A 22268-nucleotide genomic window follows, 5' to 3' on the forward strand; every position below is an offset into this window, starting at 1 on the left:
TGCACTATACAAATAAATGCTTACTATTTGTGGAGTGTGACTGTGTCTAGTCTAGTTGAGGGGTTTGTAGGTTGGTGTGATGCTGTTTTGGTTCTTGGATGTGTGAAGATTTTCCACAATAGTTAAAAACCTGAAAACTCATTTGGAATTGATCATTGGAGTTATTGGTTTGCTCTTGGTATGTAAAACACATTAACGTGTTGTCAATAGGCTATTGGTGATCATGTATACTGTATATAATACAAGCATAAATGATGGCCTATTAAAGATGTTTTTTAAATCAGTCAAGTATTGACTGAAATTTCATGGAGGTGTAACGTAGCACAATGTAGGAATTCCCCATTTTGTGAATGTCCCATCATACTGGGTGTATCCATTAAGCGTTGAGGGGGTACCCAATTCAACTGAAAACAAAGAGTCATGTTGCTACTCATGATAACAGCATTACATAGCGTTGTAATGCCAGGCATTCCAGGCGCACCTTGTAATGTCAGACTTCATTTTCCGTAGTTTAAATCAGCGTAGAATCAAAATGAGTTACAAAAGCTGGTATTTTAATGTAAAAGAACTACAGTGTATTGCTTTAATAGACTAGGTACAGTATTCATCGTAGGATTCTCCACCCCTCTCTCCTTGTCAGTAAGGCGGAAGCAGCACATGTGAGGCAGACATCACGCTGATTGTTCTGGTGCATTGTCTGTGGGTGGGGGTGTGTTTTGTTTTTGTTGTCTTTGTACTCTACTAAGGCGATGCCAAGCTCCATGAGCCAGACCTGTAGCATGGGACCACAGGTGTGAACTTGGAAAGTAGCCGCTCCTGCACTCCTGTGACCTTGGCAACGACAGACAAGAGACATTAGCACACACGTCACTGCCATCAGCTGCAGATGGGGCCTTTCAAGGTTGTCAACAGAGCAACCGGAGACATACTGTGAATGGAGCTGGATTAGGCTAGATAACACAGTGCTGTAGGTTTATTACAAAATGGTCATTGTTTCTCAATTATATTGATTTTGATCATTGTATCTCAATTGTATTGTTTTTATAATCGTTGGAAGGCGTAATTGAAATTTGATTTCAATGTATTGCCCAGTATTATTATTTGGAAGTGTGCAATCCCCCCCATTCCCAGCCGTCCCTACCACCCCATGCACCCTGGAATCTACACCGGGCTGAGACTACAGCAACTAGGGCTGCACGATATATCTAAAATCAATCGTTATCGCGATATCAACGCTTGCGATGGACATACCGCAAAGATTACTTAATTTTCGATACATTTTGATACATTTTCTGTGCCGCACGCATTCCATACAGTCTATGGTGTATTCACATTCTGAATGTCAACATATTTTACCAAACCGATGCTGTCATGCAGCCCTAGAAGCCCGTCCCCCACCAGTTTAGGTGTGTGGTGTTTTAGGTGTTGAGGCAGGAGCTGTCGTGATGGCTGAAGATAGTGAGTCAAGCGAGGTAGGCAAAGAGGAATTGGTGACTAAAAGGAAAAACACGTCTGTTATAGGGAAATATTTTGGTTTTATGAAGGCCGACTTATTACAAACACAGCGCCAAATGCGTCCTTCTCCACCGTGTTCAAATAAACAATTTCTTTCGTTGTTGTTATAGGATCAGAAGATAGCCTATCTGTCTTTCACTGTAAGGCTTGTATTTCATAATTTGCATTTAGCAAAAGCCCCAGACAGCAGCAGAGAGGTAATCAGAATTCGTTATTTGTAAAAGTTGTTTAGCCTACTTTGTTAGCCTGGACTGTGTGATCGCAGCCACTTACTTTCACTTTCCGCTGCCCTCGTAGTCGGCATGCCGGTAGCCTAATAACGTGGGATGCGCAGCGTATGAGGTTACAGACTGGGATACTTAAGATTTTAGATGAGTGACCGCCGCGATATAGCTTAAGTACAGTAGCTTTTTGCTAGGCCCAGCGAAGGCTGGCAATGTGGAATATTCCGCTGGTTGGTGCGCAAGTATTCAGATTGGCTGTCTATCCGTCTTTTACGAGGATTTTTTTGGAGCACATCTTCCACACAACTTCGATAGCCTAGTCAGTGGGTATCTTAGCTGTCCACCTAGGCTACATAATATACTGCTCAAAAAATTAAAGGAACACTTACAGTTTTCCACAATTGTTCAAACCAATTTTTTGAAACCTTCCACCCTTCTCGCCATTCTCAAACTACATTCACAGAATGTCTGACAGTTCTTGCAAAATAAAACACTCGCCTTAAAAGTTTTTCTTCTGCTCAGAATCAAACAGTGTCAGCACCAATCCAGTGTATGATTGAAGTGTCCCCTTAATTTTTGAGCAGTATATTTTATATTGTTTATGTAGAAAATTATACATTTATTTCTGTAATTATACATTTACCCCCCCCCCCACCCTTCAGTCTATGTTAGCAGCAAGTAGAATGGAGAAAAACATTAAATATTTAAATATCGCAAGTTATATCGTTATTGCAGTACTCAATAATGTTATCGCATATCGCATGTTTTCCTAATATCGTGCAGCCCTAACAGCAACCTGGTCTTGGGCACGATACCAAAATTATGACTTCGATACAATACCTGATGAAGTGACAAGTCTGATGAATAGCTGAAGGGCTCGAAACGTCATGTGTGTTGGGGATTGAACTCAAGTAAACAAAACAAAAAACGGAGAGCAAGTGTGTGGACCTTCTCTGTTACGTTCTATATAGTACCTGCCATAAATATCTCCATAGTGAAATTATGCCCCAGCGAAATCCTAAAATATCTGGAAGAAAGGACGCAGACCTCCAAGTGTATTGAGTCTAATTTTTACACATTCATCACGTTAGCACACTATGATTACAGTCGTTATGTCTTGTCAAAATTTACTGATTAAGGAAGGGTCGCTTTATCCCATAATAAACCACACTCGTCTCACTTAGGCTATATGCCAAGCCTATAACTGGGGAGATGAACTTGGCATTGATCAAGTAGTGGTGTTCTCTATAGCCTATTTGCCTACTGTCGTTCTTTGAACTCATGAAAAATGTTGGAATATGTATGCGAGGTGCTTAGCCAAGTTTCTATGAGAGGACTTCCCTTTGAATGGCTTTGAAACATATTTTATATACGGGCCTCAGTGTACCTGTTGGCTTGCCTTCACTATCACTAACTACCGAAATAGTTCCAGATTTCTATTTGACCTTTCTATTCATTTTATCCACAAGCTGAGGACTGTCGGCAAGAACTTGTGTTGACGTTTGCTGCTCACTCTGCCTGGTTGACACGCCCACTTGCCTAGATGCGTGCAAGGAGCATGGAGAGAGGCAGAGGTCCACATAGACACAGAACGCTATTATTTTAATAAGGTATCGATTGATCGCTTGATACCTTTCTAGTATCGGTACACCGTGCAACACTAGGGCCAGCTCACCTCTGTATGCTGGTAGATTCTTGCTGGGTCTTGTTTGCTCTAGTACTGTTTAAGTGTCAAGCTCACTTCTGCTGCATTTCCAGCCTACCCCCCTACCACACACACACACACACACACACACATTCTCTCACACTTTTCCATTTCTTCAGCGTTTGCTAACTTTGTGTTTACTCAATGTGCTAAGTGAATCTGCTTATGTAGGTCATCGAATAGCCCCACGCCTCAGCAGCGCGGCTCGCTCCATCCACCTCAGGAGACCAGACACTCGGGCCTTGTTGCTTGACGCTCTAACGTAGCTCAAAGGACAAGCCCGAGCAACTTGAGGGACGCTGTGCCATCCGACATCAGCTGCGAGTAGCTTAACAAGTTTTTTAATGGAGGGGGATTTAATACAGGAGGAGGAGGAGGGTGGTTATGTGTTTTAATGCGCTTGCTGCTCTGACTGCAGTGTCCTGCTTTATGGAAAGGGCTCAGATTGTGGAGCCCCATTCATTTTGTCCCCTGTGGAGCTTTATGTAACACACTATGGCAGCAAACAACTGTGTGTTCTGAAGAACAGCCTCATAATGTCATTCGCCTATAAGGTACATTCTTTTCTTCCTTTTAAATAAATTACTACTTTTTAAATGTTTTGTGATGGAGTAAGGTGTGTTGTTTTGTTGTAGATTCGGTCACCAGACAGCACAGGGCCAAGACTCTGTGGCTCTTTTTTGTGCTGCAGGGTTTGGTCTGTTGCCCCCTAAATATTTTTTTGCTTCATGTGTGTGAGGTTCTGCAGTCTTTTGTTGAATTGAGGGTAATTATGGGGCTCTGATAGTCCCTCCAGGATTCTGGGGAAGTGTATGGGGTTTTGCCTGGCCCTGGGCCACTTTGGAGAGCCTATATGTTCTGCTGCACGGTCCGCAAAGATGGACAGCTTAGGTCCGCTGTGTGTGTGTGTGGGCGAATGTGTAGCCTAGGGGATTAGGCTAGGAGAGTTCTCACCATCACAACACCGTCTCATTAGTAGATGAAGCTGGAGAGTCAATCATAACATTGTTCAACTTCTCAACGAGTGTATGTGTTTGTGTGTGCATGCTTGTGTGACCGGAGTTTTAAATACCACTGAAAGGTGGCCATGTTTTGTGCTACGGCATCCCTCCTACAAATGATCACTGCATTCAATGTGGTCTGAAAAACTTCCACTCAATTTTGCTTGTGTGTGTGGCATAGATAATGACGGCCAATCAAGTTCTCTTTGCATGAGTGCGTTGAAACACTTGAGGTAATGAATTTAAACTGACAGCTTTATGCTACAGAACCAGTCAAATGAATAGACTGATTTATGCTTCTACTTGGTCGACTTCACGCCGTAGCTACTCCGTCGCTTCTACGGCATTGTGACCCTTTCAGAGTTCTGCGTCGGGGTTGCTTTGCATCGCGGTGCATTTCACCGCCATACTGCTAGGGAGTGTGTGGCTTCGTAGCTCTGCGTCACTTGTGTCTGCGTCGCTCACCACCGAAATGATAGTCAGAATGCCAAACCCCATAGACTGTCGTGCTGAAATATTAATCTTCTTTGTTTTTGTCCTTTTCTTGCTTAGATTTTGTAAAAAGTATTGAGAAATAGACACAGTAAAATCCAATGACCTAGTTACTGTAACCAGAAAATAAGTCTGAGGTTATTTGCAAGGTGTCTGCCAGCCAATTTATGTTATGTTAGCAAGAAAAGTTTACCACAACTGTCCACAAAGTACTGCTTGCTGACGAAGTGTTAATTTCAAAATGGTACTAACAAATAGACACTTTACAAACGGATAACCTCGTCATTGTAACCAAAATATAGTTACCATAATAACCAAAAGAGTTTATTCGCAAAGCTTATGTCAGCGAACTAGCATGTTGCTACTCCCCACAGTAGACTGCTTAAAACACTGGCTATCAGCACACAGGACAAGTTGACCAATCACAGTCCTTGCGGTCTGCGTCGAGCTGGGAGGGGGGTTCGCGGCGACGCAGAGGGGTTTACGTGGGGTACGCCGTCGAATCGATGCAGAAGCAAAAATCAGCCTTAACATACCACCCCCCTCACACACGTACACACCTCCAAAGAGAAGGGTTTGACGAGCTCTCTATGTCTTCTCTTCATCCACTTCACATCTGATGGAAAAAGATCCTACTATCACTACTTCTGTGACTTTCAGCTTTGTGTGAACTCCGTTTGCCATGACCAAAATCATCCCCCCACAACTCACTGATTGAGTTCTAAACAAGCGTTCTGAGTTGAGTGGGTGCAGACCAGAGTCTCCGTGGAGACTGAGCTGGCAAGATGGAGCCTAGCAGTCGGTGCCAGAGTTCCCCATCTGCATCTGCCTCAGTGGGAAAAAAAAATGAACAGGAGTTTCTTCCCTTTTTACCATGAGATTATGAAATCGCAGTGGTACAGACGTCATGCAGGGAATTCAAGGCATGCTTTATCATCAAAATCTATTTAAAAGTCCAGAATTGCTGATGCACTTGGTGTGGATGCTCTCTCTCTAATAGATCAGACTTCTTGCTCTTGCAGTCTTTGGGATGCAGTCTTTTCCACTGAACATACAAAGCAGCAATTCTGTACATTGTACTGAGTGAAAAAAAGCAAAACGCTAGCAGTGAGGATGATCTACAGAGAAGCCTTCACCTAATAGATCCTTTGCTGTTACACTTGCCTGTTTTTTTATTTATTTATTTATTTATTATTTTTTGACTATGGCTTCAAGGCCTTTTTCATGGCACAGTAAATCAAAGCATCAGAAGGGAAAGCACGAGGAGCAGGCTGTAGGTGTGGTCCAAGGCAATCACTTGAACTCTGGGGAGCCTGTGTTCTGTGTTGTGGTGGAATGAATCACTTGGGCAAAAAATGTACATTACATGGGGTGGGGTTATGGCGCTGTAATGTCTGTTTTGATATAGCCAGAGGCATGCTGTTGAGTGAACTGACAAACCGCCAGATGATATATTGCAATGACTATAGTCTCTGGTGTGTGTGTGTGAGAGTGTGTGTGTTGTATATTGTTTGTGTGTGTGTTGTATATTGTTTGTTTGTGTGTATGTGTGTGTCTGTCTGTCTGTCATTCTTGTGTAGATGGGAGTGCGTGACTGGACACACCCCAGTGATGTCCCTAGTGTTATCTGAGACTGTTGTGAGTTGACCTGCGGTGGCTCTGCAGCACTTCTGGGACACAGAGTGTGTTGTGTGTGTTGTGTGTTGTGTGTGTGTGTGTGTGTGTGTGTGTCTGTGCTGAGGCTATTCACATGTACACACTCAGATGTGATGCGTGAAGCGTAAGTAATGGCCTCTGTGCCGTTTCTGCCGTAGCTCGAAGCAGACAGGTGCAGTGACCATATTGCGAGCTGTTCCATCAGGAAGAGAAAGCAGCACTCAATGTGCTTGTGTGTATGTGTGTGTGCCTGAGCCGAGACACATTCCTGCTGGCATGTGTGTATGCCTGTGGCATGTGTCTGGGTATGTGCCTATCTGAATGTCTACTTGTGTGTTGGGCAGTGTGTGCCCCAGACTCTCTATATGTGTGTTGATCTTGTGCTTATGTAAGTGCTCATCCCTGCTTGTTAAATCTCCTCAAATCTCAGCAAAAACACAGGCTTTTAGGGAATAGTCTGGACCGTAAAACCGAACAGAAATGCAGCCAGCAGGAATATTCCGGCTAGGATTTTTATCCTCCCTGAAAAAATGTTGGTTAACATTTGGATTTATGGTTTAGAGCGTGTCTGTTGGTGTGTATGTGTGTGTGTTTGTCTTGTTTGTGTGTTATTAGCCTCTCATTCAAAGGACCATAGAAATTGGATTATTCTGAGGGCATTTTTTTTTTGCTTTTTAATAGAAAAGGACTCTTATCAGAGGAAGTGCAAACACACGCTCTTACAGGGCAGCCGAGGATGTCATGGCAACCCTCGCTGTCAATTTGTTCTCCTGCTGTAGCGCTCTTATTGTCTTGTAGAATACAAATCCCTGGAAAATCACAATAAAACAAGAATCTCATCTGACCGCGGTGCTGACCCATCTAATGGACTGAGGGTTGTGTAAATGTAGCCTGGTATGATTTTGGGTTTTCAGAGATTCTGTTGATATTGGTTGATATTCTGTTGAGTTCTTTAGCTAGTAGCTTTAGTAGAGTACTTTACCAAATAAATGGGTAAATTGCATGTTTTGTCTGAAAATTCAAATCAGGATGAGCAGCATAGACTGTATAATGATCTGTAGGGAGGAGTTCTTCCCATCATTTGGGTCAACAGTCTGTGGGAAGAGGCCCTTGGGTTGCCAGGGTCTGTTTTTTTCCGGCACTAGCAGTGTTATAATGATTATTTCCACCATGAGCATGGCCATGAATTTTGAAACCACTTTGGCAGAAAACAAAATGGAGTTGCATCATTTAGCCTAGCTTTTAATCAGCATCTCTCCAAATTGCCACTCAATTCCATAGCTAATTGTTGATTGCAATCTGATGAGGTATATGCAGCTAGCTTCCTGCTGTTGAGGTACTTTGCGAAGAATGCCAGTCACCAGTAATCAGCTTGGCTCCATGTCTTATTTCCCGTTGGTTATTTTGGTACTTCTGGAATATTGTTTTCCATTAAGAAAAATGTAGTGCCATGGCTTTTTATTAGTTTGTGTGAAGCCGTCTTACATTCCAGAGAGGTTCCTTGTTTGTTGAGCTTCCTTCAGTGTTGGCATGTCAGATCTGATAACTTTGTACAGCTGTGTTATTTGTTTACAAGAAATCACAACAGCAGTGACTCATGCCCATGTTGAAAACATTTTGCTGACTATTTGGCGCATGGTCATCTGCTAAACATCACATCTAAAAAGCCCACGGTTTATTAAACTGTGCCTTTTCTCACTGGGTTTGCCCTCCTGTTTTGTTTATAAACAGTTTTGTTACAAACATGTTCATGACATCTTTGACGTGTAGGCTACTGCAAAGTTCTTTCAAGATATTTTTTGCATTTAAAAGGAATTGGCATGGTCTGTATTTCTTTTAATGTTGTGAATAAGTAAAGGCTTATCAGAAACAAGACTAAACAAAACATAAACTGCCAGTTCATCTAAAATATACCAGTATGGCTATAATCCAGTCCAAAAACGGAAAAAAATGTACACATGTTTTGAAGATTCAGAGTTCCACGGTGTTGGGAAGAAGTGAGGCCCAAATCAAGACCAGGGTCCCAGCAAGCAATTTACATGAAAGCAATTCACATCATGAGAATAGGAAAACAATTCACATCATACAGTACAACACAATCTAATACCGTTAAACCTCATCCTGAGACTGTTCTCTCTTAATATGGTCTGTGAAAGGCCCCCAGATCTTATGAAATTTGTGGTGGGTGTTGTTGGCCCATACAAAAGGCAAAATTATAGTCTAATGAATTGAAGAAGTCGGCTGTAAGAAAAATGGGTACATTTTGAAAAAGATAGATACATTTGGGAAGTACAATCCTCTTGATAATATTCACACGCCCTATTAAAAAAAAGGGAGAAGTTTCCATTTGTCTATCATAGCTTTACACTTGTCCGTCAGATCATTATAATTACATTTAAAGAGAAGTTTGGGGTTTTTGGCGACGTTGATTCCCAAATATCTGAACTGATCAGTGGAAACTTTAAATGGTAGATCCTCAAGATATTTAGAGTCTAGGCCATCAGATAGGGACATGAACAGACTTTTGTCCCAGTTAATAGTAAATCTAGCGAATTGACCAAATGTTCTTATCAAATCAAGTAAGGGGAATGGGATGTCCTAACATCTGACAGGGTCAGAATCACATCATCTGCATATAAGCCTATAGTACACTCAGATGTGCCACAATTTATTCCACTGATTTGGGGGCTGGCTCTAATAGCTATTGCCAGGGGCTCAAGAACCAGGGAAAAAAAACCTAGGGGAAAGGTTCCACCTCTGCCTGGTGTCACAGCCCCGCAGGAATCGGGGGGACACCATAGCCAACACCATAACCAAAAGAAGAGTGGAAAATATGTATCTCTTGGATTTGGTCAAAGGCCTGCTGGGCATCTAACGATATGACAGCAGCGTGGGGTAGCTTATTAGAGTACATTGTATTTAACAGGCGGCAGGTGTTAGAGAAGGAGAATCTATGAAACCTGTTTGGTCCGGGTGGATTAGGGCACTGCTATGTCTACTTAATCGGTTCGTAAGAACTTTTGCAATAATTTTTTGGTCGCTGTTTAGCAAACTTAGAGGACGGTAAGATGTGACATCAGTGTAATCCCTGTCTTTTTTCAGGTGAAGACAAACATTAGTTTCATAAAGAGAGCTGGGAAAAATCTCTGCCTTCAGGCTTATCAGGTTTTTGATCAAGTTCCTTTTTTTCTGTTACAGATTCTGCGTGGCTGAAGGCATCTGGATCTTGAACACCCCCGTGGACCACAAAACGATCCACACGGTTGGTCCCCCGGTCATGGGGAGCTGTGGAAGCTGAGTCGCAATGTGTCAGAGCAAGCTGGAGGCCAACCATGACCTCCATGGTACACCCAGAATGGCCTTACCATCTGCTCCCTCTGTCCAGGGAATGTTCTCCCTTCTTGGGTAGCCCTGGGCTACCCCTGGCCCTCTCATGGAGAAATACAACACCATTTACATGTCTGTGATGTTCACCCAGTTCGAAAAAAGAAGATGAAATTTCCCTTCATTTTGATGGCTCTACGGAATACAAAGAGTTGTGAGAAATTGACCCAGATGCATCTTGGGAAAGGCATTGGAGAATCTGTAGTAAGCAGCTGAGGTTCTGCTCTTTTTGTTTTATTTATTATCTTTCCCCCACACTGCAGGCGTAACCTTTAACCTTTTAACCTTTCGCAATGTGGACAAAGTCGCAGCATGGGCGCTGATCCTCCTTATCGACACACTGATCACGCTGGTGCTCAATCCGAAGGAGAGTGACCACGCGCGATTGTGAGCTGCCGCCGTAGCAATGCAGCGCAACGGGGGAATGGCGGGCAACGGTGGTCAGCCATGGGTGTTCCGTCGCGTCCGCCTCACCTGGCTCAGCTTCATGCTCTTTTTCATCCTGGTCTTCTTCCCACTCATCGCCCACTACTACCTCACCACCATCGACGAGGCCGGCGGGCCAGACAAGCGCATCTTTGGGCCGCGGCCCGGCGGCGAGCTGTGTGAGGCCAAGCACGTGCAGGACCTGTGTCGCATCCGCGAGTCGGTCAGCGAGGAGCTCCTCCAGCTGGAGGCCAAGCGGCAGGAGCTGAATGGCGAGATCGCCCGGCTCAACCTGCGCATCGAGGCCTGCAAACGGAGCATCGACAGCGCCAAGCAGGACCTGCTGCAGCTTAAGAATGTCATCAGCCAAACTGAGCACTCCTACAAGGAGCTCATGGCCCAGAATCAGCCCAAGCTCTCGCTACCGGTCCGCTTGGTGCCGGACAAAGATGACGCCGGACTTCCCCCTCCTAAGTCATCACGGGCGTGTCGCCTCCGGTCGTGTTTCGATTATGCCCGGTGCCCCATGACGTCAGGGTTCCCGGTCTATGTTTACGACACAGGGTCATATACCTGGGGAGAGAACCTTGACCCGCTGGTCAAGCAAGCTTTTGCAGCGTCGGTTAAAAGCAACATCTATGTGACGGACAACCCAAGCATCGCTTGCCTGTATGTGGTGCTTGTAGGGGAGTTGCAGGAAACACCGGGTTCCCCTCCCCCCTCTCCTGCAGACCTGGAGAAGCAGCTTCGGGAGCTACCTTACTGGAGGTCCGATGGCCATAACCACCTTTTGGTCCACCTGTCGAGAAAGTCCCTCACACAGAACTTTCTGTATAATGTGAGCACAGGGCGGGCAGCTGTGGCACAGTCCACCTTCTTGGAGCGACAGTATCGGGAAGGGTTCGACCTTGTGGTGTCCCCGCTTGTCCACGCCCTCTCAGAGCCCAACTTCCTGGAGGTGCCCCCTCAGGTTCCGGTGAAGAGGAAGTATCTCTTCACCTTCCAAGGCGAGAAGGTGGAGTCGTTGAGGAGCAGCCTGCTAGAGGCCCCACCGCAGTCCTTCGAGGAGGAGATGGAGGGAGATCCGCCTGCTGATTACGACGACCGCATCATTGGCACCTTGAAAGCGGTCCAGGACAGCCACCTGGACCAGGTACTTGTAGAGTTCACGTGTAAGAACCGGCCGAGGCCCAGCCTGCCAACCGAGTGGGCCTTGTGTGGGGAGCGCGAAGAGAGGCTGGAGGTGTTGAAAGTCTCTACGTTTGCCCTGGTAATAGCTCCAGGGGATGGGCAGCTGGTAGCTTCAGCTGGCTGTGGTATGCGGCTCTTTGAGGCTCTCGAGGTGGGTGCCATCCCTGTCGTGCTTGGAGACCACTCCAAGTTGCCGTATCATCATCTAATACGATGGAGCGAGGCCACCATCATTGTCCCCAAGCCTCGCATCACTGAACTACACTTCCTGCTACGCAGCTTGTCAGACAACGACCTGTTGGCCATGAGGAGGCAAGGCCGCTTCCTCTGGGAGACCTACTTCTCCACCTCGGAGACGGTCTTCGGCACCATCCTGGCCAGTATTCGCACAAGCGTACAGGTCCCGGCGGCTCCAATCAGGGAAGAGCCGGCGCAGGAGATTCCGCACAAGGCCGGTAAGCTGGCTGGAACCGACGCCAACCTGGCCGACAACGGTGACTTGGACCTGGGCCCGGTGGAGACGGAACCCCCTTATGCCTCGCCACGCTTCCTGAGGAACTTTACCTACACGGCGTCTGACGTGTACCGCACCTGGAATCGGCCACCAGGCCCCTTCCACCTGTTCCCCCACACACCCTTTGACCCGGTGCTCCCTTCGGAGGCTAAGTTCCTGGGTTCGGGCACTGGCTTCCGACCCATCGGCGGAGGCTCTGGAGGCTCAGGGAGGGAGTTCCAAGCTGCTCTCGGGGGGAACACCCCTCGTGAGCAGTTCACAGTAGTGATGCTGACCTACGAGCGGGAGGAGGTCCTTATGAACTCCCTGGAGAGGCTCAACGGCCTCCCCTACCTCAACAAAGTTGTTGTCGTCTGGAACTCCCCCAAGCCACCCTCGGATGACCTTATCTGGCCGGACATCGGGCTGCCTATTGTGGTGAGTATGCTGTCCAGTGCCAAACCCATTATGCCATTAAATTCACACTATGACTCACAAGAGGCCAGTTAAGTCTATGAGTCCTGCTGGCTGACCCAAATCACCCGTTACACATAAACTTCAACCTGTTATTTTGTCCAAGCCATTGTAACACCTACATTGCTTGCCTCTGCAGATGTTCTTTTGAAGCAATTTCTATTCAGAAGGCGGTGAGCCAACATTACACTTGTTAACATTGATAGAGGCAAACAATGAAGTTTCTTCCATGCCCACAGAAGGGTTGGGTTTTTAAAAAAGACTCATCCCGTATCTAAAGTAGCCCAAGTCCCTAGCCAATTGTTCCCTAGATGTATAGTTAAATATTAATAATGTTACTGTTTGCTTTCCTCTGTGCAAGCTGCAGAATTGTCGGAGAGAGAAGCCAGTTTGAATGACATTTCAATAATCATGGAGCATCCGAGGAATGTAAATCCTATAATTAATTAAAGCTGTCTTCATAAAAGATTTCAGTCATGGAACTAGTCTCCCTCCCCCACTGTCTATGCGATTGCATTTTTTTCCGAGCAGCAGCAGCAGCAGCGCTTTTTCTAGCTTCTAGAGTTTTTAGGCCTTCAGCCCGCAAGGGAGAACCTTTACTGTCATATTTCTTTCATTGCTGTATTATATGCTTGTTTTATGTTGAGGAGCTGTGACAGAAACTCTCCCCTAAAACTACCCCTCACCCCACCCCACCCACTCTCTTCCAGGTGGTGCGCACTGAAAAGAACAGCCTGAACAACCGCTTCCTCCCATGGGATGCCGTGGAAACGGAAGCTATCTTGTCCATTGACGACGATGCCCATCTCCGTCATGATGAGATCATGTTTGGCTTCAGGTGAGCGCGGAATGCTGGGAGAATCAGAGCTGTTGTAGCGGTAGTGTACCTATTTATCAGCGTTTATTTGAGAAGTTGTCTGGTAAGCAGCACATGCAAATCCTGCTCCTTTGAGTTTGTTGCACACTTGTTTAAAGATGTCACTATTGCGGTGCCTTCACCCAGTGATGAATTCTATTACATTGAAACTTTCATGATTTGAATACACACATTGTGTATTGTGTGTTGCAAAAGTGCAAACCTTTTATCATGTAGCCAAGTGGTCAGAGCAATCAATCAAGCTACACAAATTCTATGCATGAACATGTGCAGAAGTAAATTAATATTCCGTTATAGATGGGATGGAAGATCCAGGAAAATGCATCCATAAAAGATGCTTCTCCACAGCACCAGAACGCAATAACTTAATGGCTCTTTATAGACAGAACGCTGTGTTTCAAATGTAGCCTTTCTGATATATTGATTGCTGCAATGTTGCAAAGTTTACTCGGGGGATTTTTAATGTACTCATCCAAAGAGGAAGTGAAAGTGTAAAACGTGTTAAAATGAGTCATGTAGAATCGGTGCGAATTGCTGGCACCTCAGTGCTGCATACCCGTGTGGTGCGCTGTGAGGACATCCTTGAGCAAACATTGCAGCTCTTTTAGGTGGTCCAGGAAGAGCCTGGCTGAACGCAGCCCTGCATAGGTTTGATTTGGCCAACACCCAAGGGCTAGCAGGTTAAGAGGAAAACCGCAAGCTGTCCTCAGGAATGGAAGCATTTTGAAACCGTAAATATTTACCCCCCAAAAATGGCATTTTGTGTCTTTCATCTGCCTGTGGGAGTCGTCCCCCCTTTGGACTTGGGGAGTGTGTGACTAGCATGCGCGAGCGCCGGCGCTGTGTACACACCATCCTGCGCTCAGGGCTAGCTATCTCTGTCTGATCCCATCTGCCCCGGGGGCCTGTCTGGACACGCCGCTCACTGCTACCGCCGCAGCATGGGGGGGGGGGTCATTTGGCATAAATTATCCCCAGTGTCTCGGGGGGGAAATCGCATCGCTCGGAATGCAGCCCCATAGAGAGTTTACAACTAGTGTGTGAAAGCCCTGCGTGTGTGTAAACAAGATAAGAAGATTGAGATGGGTTTCAAAGGTGTGGGTGTGTGTGTGTGTGTGAGTGAGAGAGATCAAGAGAGTGATGTGTGTGTGTGTGTGTGTGTGTGTGTGTGGAGGGTGAACGGGGAGCTTTGCAGGTGGGGGTCTTTAAGAGGCAGTAGGGGTCACTTGAGTCGGGGAGAGAGAAAGGAATGTCTGGCATCTCACCTGATAAGTGCAGCACAGGTTAACAACCCCCCTCTATTTGATGCTAGACCATATGTTCCTGCTTTCACATTTTACAGCTGTGTGTGTGTGTGTGTGTGTGTGTGTGTGTGTCTGTCCATACTCTCTTCCTTTCGCTTACAAACAGGCTTGAGCATGTTGGTGCATTTATTAGTGTTAGCAGTCTGTCTCTCTTTCTCTTTGTGGTGTGTGTGTGTGTGTGTGTGTGTGTGTGTGTGTGTGTGTGTGTGTGTGTGTGTGTGTGTGTGTGTGTGTGTGTGTGTGTGTGTGTGTGTGTGTGTGTGTGTGTGTGTGTGTGTGTGTGTGTGTGTGTGTGTGTGTGTGTGTGTGTGTGTGTTTTGAGTGAGATGAATGTATCTCCTGAGCCACTCCTTGGTGAAGTGATGGATTCTAGTTGAGTTTGCCCAGAGCAAAGACACCTAAGGGCTCTGAGGAACAGCCGACCACTCACAGAGCAAGCACTCAGAGGCCACTTAGAACAATCTCAATCACCAATCAGCCACTCGGATACTTAAGGGAGCAACTGCACTGCATGAGACGCTGCATCTCTCTATCTGTCTCTTTCCCTCCCTAAATCCCATTTTCTCTTCAAATCTGTTTTTCTATCTTAATGCTCGTTTCTCCTCCCCCAATTTTTTCCTTCTCCCGATCTCCATCCGTCTTTTCCCTCTTTTTCACTCTGTTAATATTGTTGCATCTCTCTCTCTCCCTCAGGGTATGGCGGGAGGCCAGGGATCGTATTGTGGGTTTCCCTGGCCGCTTCCACGCGTGGGATGTCAACCACCAGTCCTGGCTCTACAACTCCAACTACTCCTGCGAGCTGTCCATGGTCCTGACCGGCGCCGCCTTCTTCCACAAGGTATGCTAGATGCCAACGCCCCGAGAACAACGCCACGCCACACCACACCCCACCCCACCACACCCCACCACACCCCACCACACCCCTCTATCTTGTTAGGTCAGTAGGTTTCTCAAACTATGGGCCGGTCCGCGATGAGGAGACTGCTGATCCGCAGAGCCGCGGAGTCAAATTATGTCCGGTGTGGGTGGGTGGGCCCTATGACCCCAAAGTCTGATGTCAAAGTTACAGAATTTTGAGAGGCTGTACAAGATGCTCCCCACCCGCCCAACCCCTCTGTCTCGTTAGGTCAGTAGGTTTAGGATGAGTCTACCCCAAAGAGAATGTTAGCACAATGTTGTGAAGTGAACCTGAAGAAGCCAGTAGCCTAATAAAACCAAAGTAGACAAGTTGTGGGTTCAGCAGTGGGCTGCCAGTGCCGTGGCCTTAAGCAAGGCACTTAACCCAGAGTTGTTCTGGGGACCGTGGCCCTTGTAATAAATGACATCTGTAAGTCGTTTTGGATAAAAGCTTCAGCCAAATGAATAAGTGATAAGTAAAAAGCTAGCCTGCGAAGCACGTTGGTCGCTCTCAGTGAAAGTCATGTATTGTAGTGTGTGGTGGATAATCCTTGATCTTCATTCACACATTCCTGCTACCAACTGGCTGTGCACAGGGGATTTCAGTTTGGTGTCCACCCCAAAGCATTAGGTCCCCGACCATTGAGTCGGACTCTAAGCTCCAGTAGAACAGTGTGCCTGTGTTTGGAATTCGCACCGCATGCTTTAGTCATAACAGTAAGAATCTGTCCCTGACTTAATGAAATTCATATTCATAAAACACAGAAGTACAATAAAAACCACACACACAACGCGCAATTGTGTCTGTCTTTTTATTCAAACTGTAAATCATGCGAAGATCCTGTGGAATCCTCGAGCTAAGCCTACGGGCCTATTAGGAGGGCATCTGAATGTTCGGAGTATCACTTCCAAGACCGATGAAATCGACAAACTCTTATCAGACTCTAATCTGGATTTTTTATGTCTATCTGAAACATGGTTAACGTCAAATTCGCCGGACTCTGTGTATGCCATATCAGAATATAATGTTTTTAGGCAAGACAGACAGACTGGAAGAGGTGGCGGCCTGCTACTATATATTAAGGACTGCTTTCGAAGCTCTAGATATGAGCTGACTGTAAACTTTGAATGCATTGCTGTATCAGTATCGTTGTCAGAAAATATGTCATTCATAATTATCTGCCTATATCGACCACCCTCATCAGATAACACTTTCTATGATGAATTTAAAGCACTCTTATCAAAGTTTGAAAACACCGGGAAGGAACTCATGATAGTTGGTGATTTCAATATTAACTGGTCTAGCAAATCAGATAGGAAAAAACTTAAAGATATCACTGGCAAACACGATCTCTCTCAAATGGTTAATGGCCCAACTAGAATTACACATTGTTCAAATACACAGATTGACTTGATATTCTGTAACAGACCAGAGAGAATCACTAAATCGTACAACTTTGTCACAGGCATCTCAGACCATAATCTAGTGTTGATATGTCGAAAACTAACCAAGAAAAGGTTTCTTTACAAACATAATAATAAAAAGGTGTCCTACAAAATACCAAAGAAGGATATGCCACTGTTTGAGGAACAATTAAAATTATTAGGCTGGACTGACTTCTCATGCGATAATATAGGCCTAGATGATAAGTGCACACTTTTCTTAAAAAATATTACAGGTGTGAAAGACAAATTTATCAAGAAGTGTGTAAATGGACGCAAAAAATCAAATTTACCATGGCTAAATGAAGAATTATGGAGCCTAATGAAGAAAAGAGACCATGCACTCAAAACAGCCCTAAAAAGTCAATTGGGCAACGACTATAGGATATTTAAAGGACTGAGAAATAAGGTAGTAAATATGCTCCGTAAAGCTAAAGCAAACTTTTTTATTGATCTCATCAATCAGGCCAGAGGTAATGGCCAACAAATATGGAAACACCTAAATACAATGTCAAAGAAAGTAGGGAAAGGAAACCAGCCTTTAGAGTTAAGCATTAATGGAAGCCTTTCTAGGGATAGCAAGGAAATAGCATTGGCTTTTAATACTTTTTTTAAGGAGTCCGTTGAGCAGTTAGCAACAACTTTTGGTGATAGAACCATGCTCATCACTCCACCTAATTACGAATACCCAGTTTTTAGTTTTAAAGAGACAAATGAAGAAGAGAGAACCAAAATTTTGACCAATCTCAAGGGTTCTAAGGCTCAGGATGTTTATGGACTAGATTCCTCCCTCTTCAAGTGTAATGCCAAAGCACTATGTACACCCATTACACACCTGGTCAATATGTCAATTAATGAGTGTCTGTTTCCTGATGTTTGGAAAACAGCTGTGATAACACCTATATTCAAGGCTGGGGACCCTACTGATGTGGCAAATTACAGGCCCATAAGTATACTCCCAATTATCTCTAAGGTAGTTGAGAGGGTTGTAGCAAACCAACTCACTGCCCATCTTAATTCATGTCATATTCCATTGCATGCAATGCAATTTGGGTTCAGGTCAAATCACTCCACAGATACCGCTTTATGCTACTTTGTGGAAGAACTGAAATCCAATTTAGACAATGGGGGAGTGGTTGGAGCAATATTTCTGGATCTGAAGAAAGCCTTCGACACCGTAAACCACAATGTTTTAGTTTCTAAACTGTCCACTCATAACATCTCAGCTGACACAATCAAGTGGTTTACATCATACTTGATGAGAAGGAAGAATTGCACTAAAATTAAAGGCACATCTTCCCAAGAAAATATATGCTCAGTAGGGGTGCCTCAGGGTTCAATCCTAGGTCCACTATTGTTCAGTATATATATTAATGATCTTCCTTCAGTATGCCCAGGCATTAACATCCAAATGTATGCTGATGACACAGTTATCTTTGTGCATGCAAAGACAAAACAACAAGCAGCATACAAACTCACAGGAGCAATGAACAAAATAGTCAACTGGCTGGATTACTCTTGTTTAACATTAAACACTTCAAAAACAGTTTGCATGTACTTTTCTTCACGAAAAAGCACTACGCAACAGCCTGACATAGTTGTTAAAGGTCAAAAACTCCAAGTAGTAGATGATTTTAAATACTTAGGGGTCATTGTTGACTCATCTGACTTTTAAAAAACATATCAAAAAAGTAAATGGAAGAGTTAAAAGGAATCTCTTCAATTTTAAGCTGATTAGAAATCAGATGACTACAGAGGCAGCTATACTTTATTTCCATTCTATGATTTTAACACACATCTCATATTGCTTGACCACCTGGTCTCAAGCAAATGCAACCACCATGTCATTAATGTATAAAGTATATAAACAAGCAATGAAAATTCTGGACAAAAAATCTTACAGTTACCATCACTGTTGTATCATACAGAAGTATGGTTTATTTACCTTGGACAATTTTATTTTCTTTTCAAACACCTGTTTATTTTTTAAAATTATCAATAATCTTGCACCACCACCCTTTAAACAATTTGTGAGCCCTTGTAGACCCACAAGTAACATAAGGACCACAAGAGCATCATCTAGGGGGGATTGCACAAGTGTGTTTAGGCATTCCACCTTTGGCCAAACCGCTTTCTCAGTGAAAACCTCAGAGTTGTGGAATAGCATCCCTGTCATTATTAGACAAAGCACCACATTCACCACCTTTAAATTAGGCCTTAAGAAATGGTTGAAAGCAAACCAACGTTGTGAACATTTCTAGTCAATGATTCTTGTCTCTGTGTTTATGTTTATCTTATTTCATGTTTTTATTTTCCATCTCATTACTCAATTTTATTACTCTGTACATCACTGTGATGTGTGTGTTGGGTCATTGCCCCCACTCATACACTTTGTCTTTTAATTTGATTAACATCAACTCCTGTCCAGGGACAACAGATGTAAATTAGCCTTGTGGCTATAATCTGGCCCAATTACTGTACATATTGAGCATTGTCCCTGTCAAATAAACGTAAATAAATAAATAAATAAAAAAGTTCAGTATTAATTTCAGTCAAAATGTCCAGTGCCATACAAAAACTGTCTTTATGCACTTAAAAACATGACTTATTTTATTATAATTTTTTCCGTTGCTTTTGGAGGACATCCATAGTCCCTGCTGTGAAGGAAAACATTCCCTATAGATTCCATATAGATCCTTTCTCTCTGCTCAGAGGACATCTGCCACCTGTCTTTTAAACAGCTGCATGCCATACCACCTGGCTGCTCAGGCTGCAAGTCATTGCGCTGGAGAGGCTTGGCGCTGGAAATTGCAGTTCTCACGGAAAAGTTCACAGATGTCAAAACATCCATTTCTTCCCGTGAACCGCCATCCGTCTCGTCACCTGTCGAGAAAAAGCCTTTTCCCTCCATCCACCCACTCGTTTTCTCACTGTCCTCTGTGAGGGATTGTCTGTCGGATTTTCTGTTGGTTCCTGTCCGCTGTACGTTTTTCTCCCCCCCCACCCCCCCCACCCCCGCACCACCACACCACACCACACCACACCACACCACACCACCCCCACATCCCGTTTCACTCCCATTTTGTACTTGTGTCTGTCTTGATAAAATATCTCCCTCACCCTACTGTTGCCCGGGCAACCGGGTGACTGTGAACAGCGCTTTGTGAATGTAGATGGTAGAACAGCCGAGCCCTGATCATGTCAAACACGGGCGATAACGAATGCCCTATTTGGGAATACAAAGCATAAGGTCCCAGTTGCACCCTGGGTAAAGATGTCTAGCTACATGCACACGAGAGCATGGCTATTTGCCTCTTCATAATTCTCATAAGCAGAGCGTGTTTTACAAAATTTCCATGGAATGCCCTTGATGTGTTTTTCACTTTACAAGCCTCCACCATGATGCGGTATCTCCCTAAAATTACACCCTTGATTCAGTTTGAAGTAAACATCTCCATTACGGAAAACAGGAAGTAGGTCGCATAAGCATGATGGAGGTTGCATGGGCCCCATGCATGCGTGTGCGTGTGAATCTGTGTGCGCGTGTGTGTGTGCATCTGTGTGCGTGTGTGTGTGTGTGTGCGCATCTGTGTGCGCATCTGTGTGCGCGTGTGTGTGTGCATCTGTGTGTGCGTGTGTGTGTGCATCTGTGTGCGTGTGTGTGTGTGCATCTGTGTGTGTGCGCGTGTGTGTGCATCTGTGTGTGCGCGCGTGTGTGTGCATCTGTGTGTGCGCGCGTGTGTGTGCATCTGTGTGTGCGCGTGTGTGTGTGCACGCACATGTAGTCTGGCTGTTGTGGCTGTAGGGCTTGTAGGAGAAGTAGAAGAAGGTAGCGTAGCGTGTCACTGTGTGAGTGCTCTAACAGACGGTGAGTCTGGCTCAGGGACAGGAGTCACCGGTGCTGATGGGCTGACAGATGGACTCAGCTGAGGGCCACAGGGGTGGAGGTGGACGGAGCAGGAGGAGGGAGGGGGGGAGGGAGGGAGGGAGGGAGGGAGGGGGGGGGGGATCAAGGCCCTGGAACTGACTGCAGTGCGGCAGGAAGGCCCTGTGCCATGCTGGGGCCCAGTGGGACTCCCCTACCTCTAACACTCACTCTCTCGCTCCCTCTCTTTCTCTTTCTGTCTCTCTCCTTCTCTGTCCTTCTTTCTTTCTCTCAAGTCATAATAAAATGGAATTCTTGTGTAGGTCTGAGCTGTGAGATGGGTCTATTTCCCCCACTCCAAATGGCTACTATATGAGATCAGTCTTTTTTGCCCCACTCCACATGGCTACTATACGAGATCAGTCTTTTTTGCCCCACTCCACATGGCTACTATATGAGATCAGTCTTTTTTGCCCCACTCCACATGGCTACTATATGAGATCATGAGTCTTTTTTGCCCCACTCCACATGGCTACTATATGAGATCATGAGTCTTTTTTGCCCCACTCCACATGGCTACTATATGAGATCAGTCTTTTTTGCCCCACTCCACATGGCTACTATATGAGATCATGAGTCTTTTTTGCCCCACTCCACATGGCTACTATATGAGATCATGAGTCTTTTTTGCCCCACTCCACATGGCTACTATATGAGATCAGTCTTTTTTGCCCCACTCCACATGGCTGCTCTGTGTTTATGGCCCTTCTTTTTGTACCTTTTTTTTCCATCACAATCTCCATCTGTCTGTGGTTATTTATTCTTCGGTGCCTTCTACCTCCTGTCTCTTATCTCTTCCCCTCACATACTATTGCTCTATCCATCCTTCTCCATCTGCCTAATTTAACCTACACTCTCTCACTCTTTTTTCTTCTGCCTTCACTGTCCCTCTTCTACTCTCTCTCTCTCTCTCTCTCATCCTTCTCTCCACCCTCATTCTTTCTATTTCCATCTTACTCCTTATTTCACTCTTTCTCTCTTTCTCTTGCTCCTTCTTAACACCCGTATTCTTTCTCTTTCTCTTTCTCTTCTATCCACCTCTCTCTCCCCCTCCCTCCCTCCCCTCTTTTTAATCATGAGTTGTGTTAGTTGGATGCTCTAATCCAGAGGTCGTCAAATGGCGGACCCTGACGTGATCCTATCCGGACCGGACCATATAGCCTAATTTAGATTTTCACGTAAGGTTTCAAAGCTGCGCTAAATGTTTCGTAGGTTAGGATAACAGCATTTACTTCAGTAGCTTTAGGAACCATCATTTCGC

The 22268-nt window shown here is 45.1% G+C and overlaps 1 protein-coding gene across 1 annotated transcript in view; it reads left to right on the plus strand.

Annotated features, from left to right (window-relative positions):
* extl3 (exostosin-like glycosyltransferase 3) overlaps positions 1-22268 on the plus strand; it is a 37437-nt gene that overhangs the window by 11495 nt on the left and 3674 nt on the right. The window contains exons 2-4 of the mRNA XM_076272167.1: positions 9792-12525; positions 13272-13399; positions 15436-15580. Coding sequence (XP_076128282.1) covers positions 10384-12525; positions 13272-13399; positions 15436-15580 — 2415 coding nt within the window. The 5' untranslated portion in view covers positions 9792-10383. The remainder of the gene's footprint in view (positions 1-9791; positions 12526-13271; positions 13400-15435; positions 15581-22268) is intronic.

Source organism: Alosa pseudoharengus, unplaced genomic scaffold (genome assembly GCF_046254945.1).
Source record: "Alosa pseudoharengus isolate Yale_2024_CS ecotype anadromous, Long Island Sound unplaced genomic scaffold, YU_APseudo_1.1 YU_APseudo_1.1_scf_7, whole genome shotgun sequence".
Lineage (NCBI taxonomy): Eukaryota > Metazoa > Chordata > Actinopteri > Clupeiformes > Clupeidae > Alosa > Alosa pseudoharengus.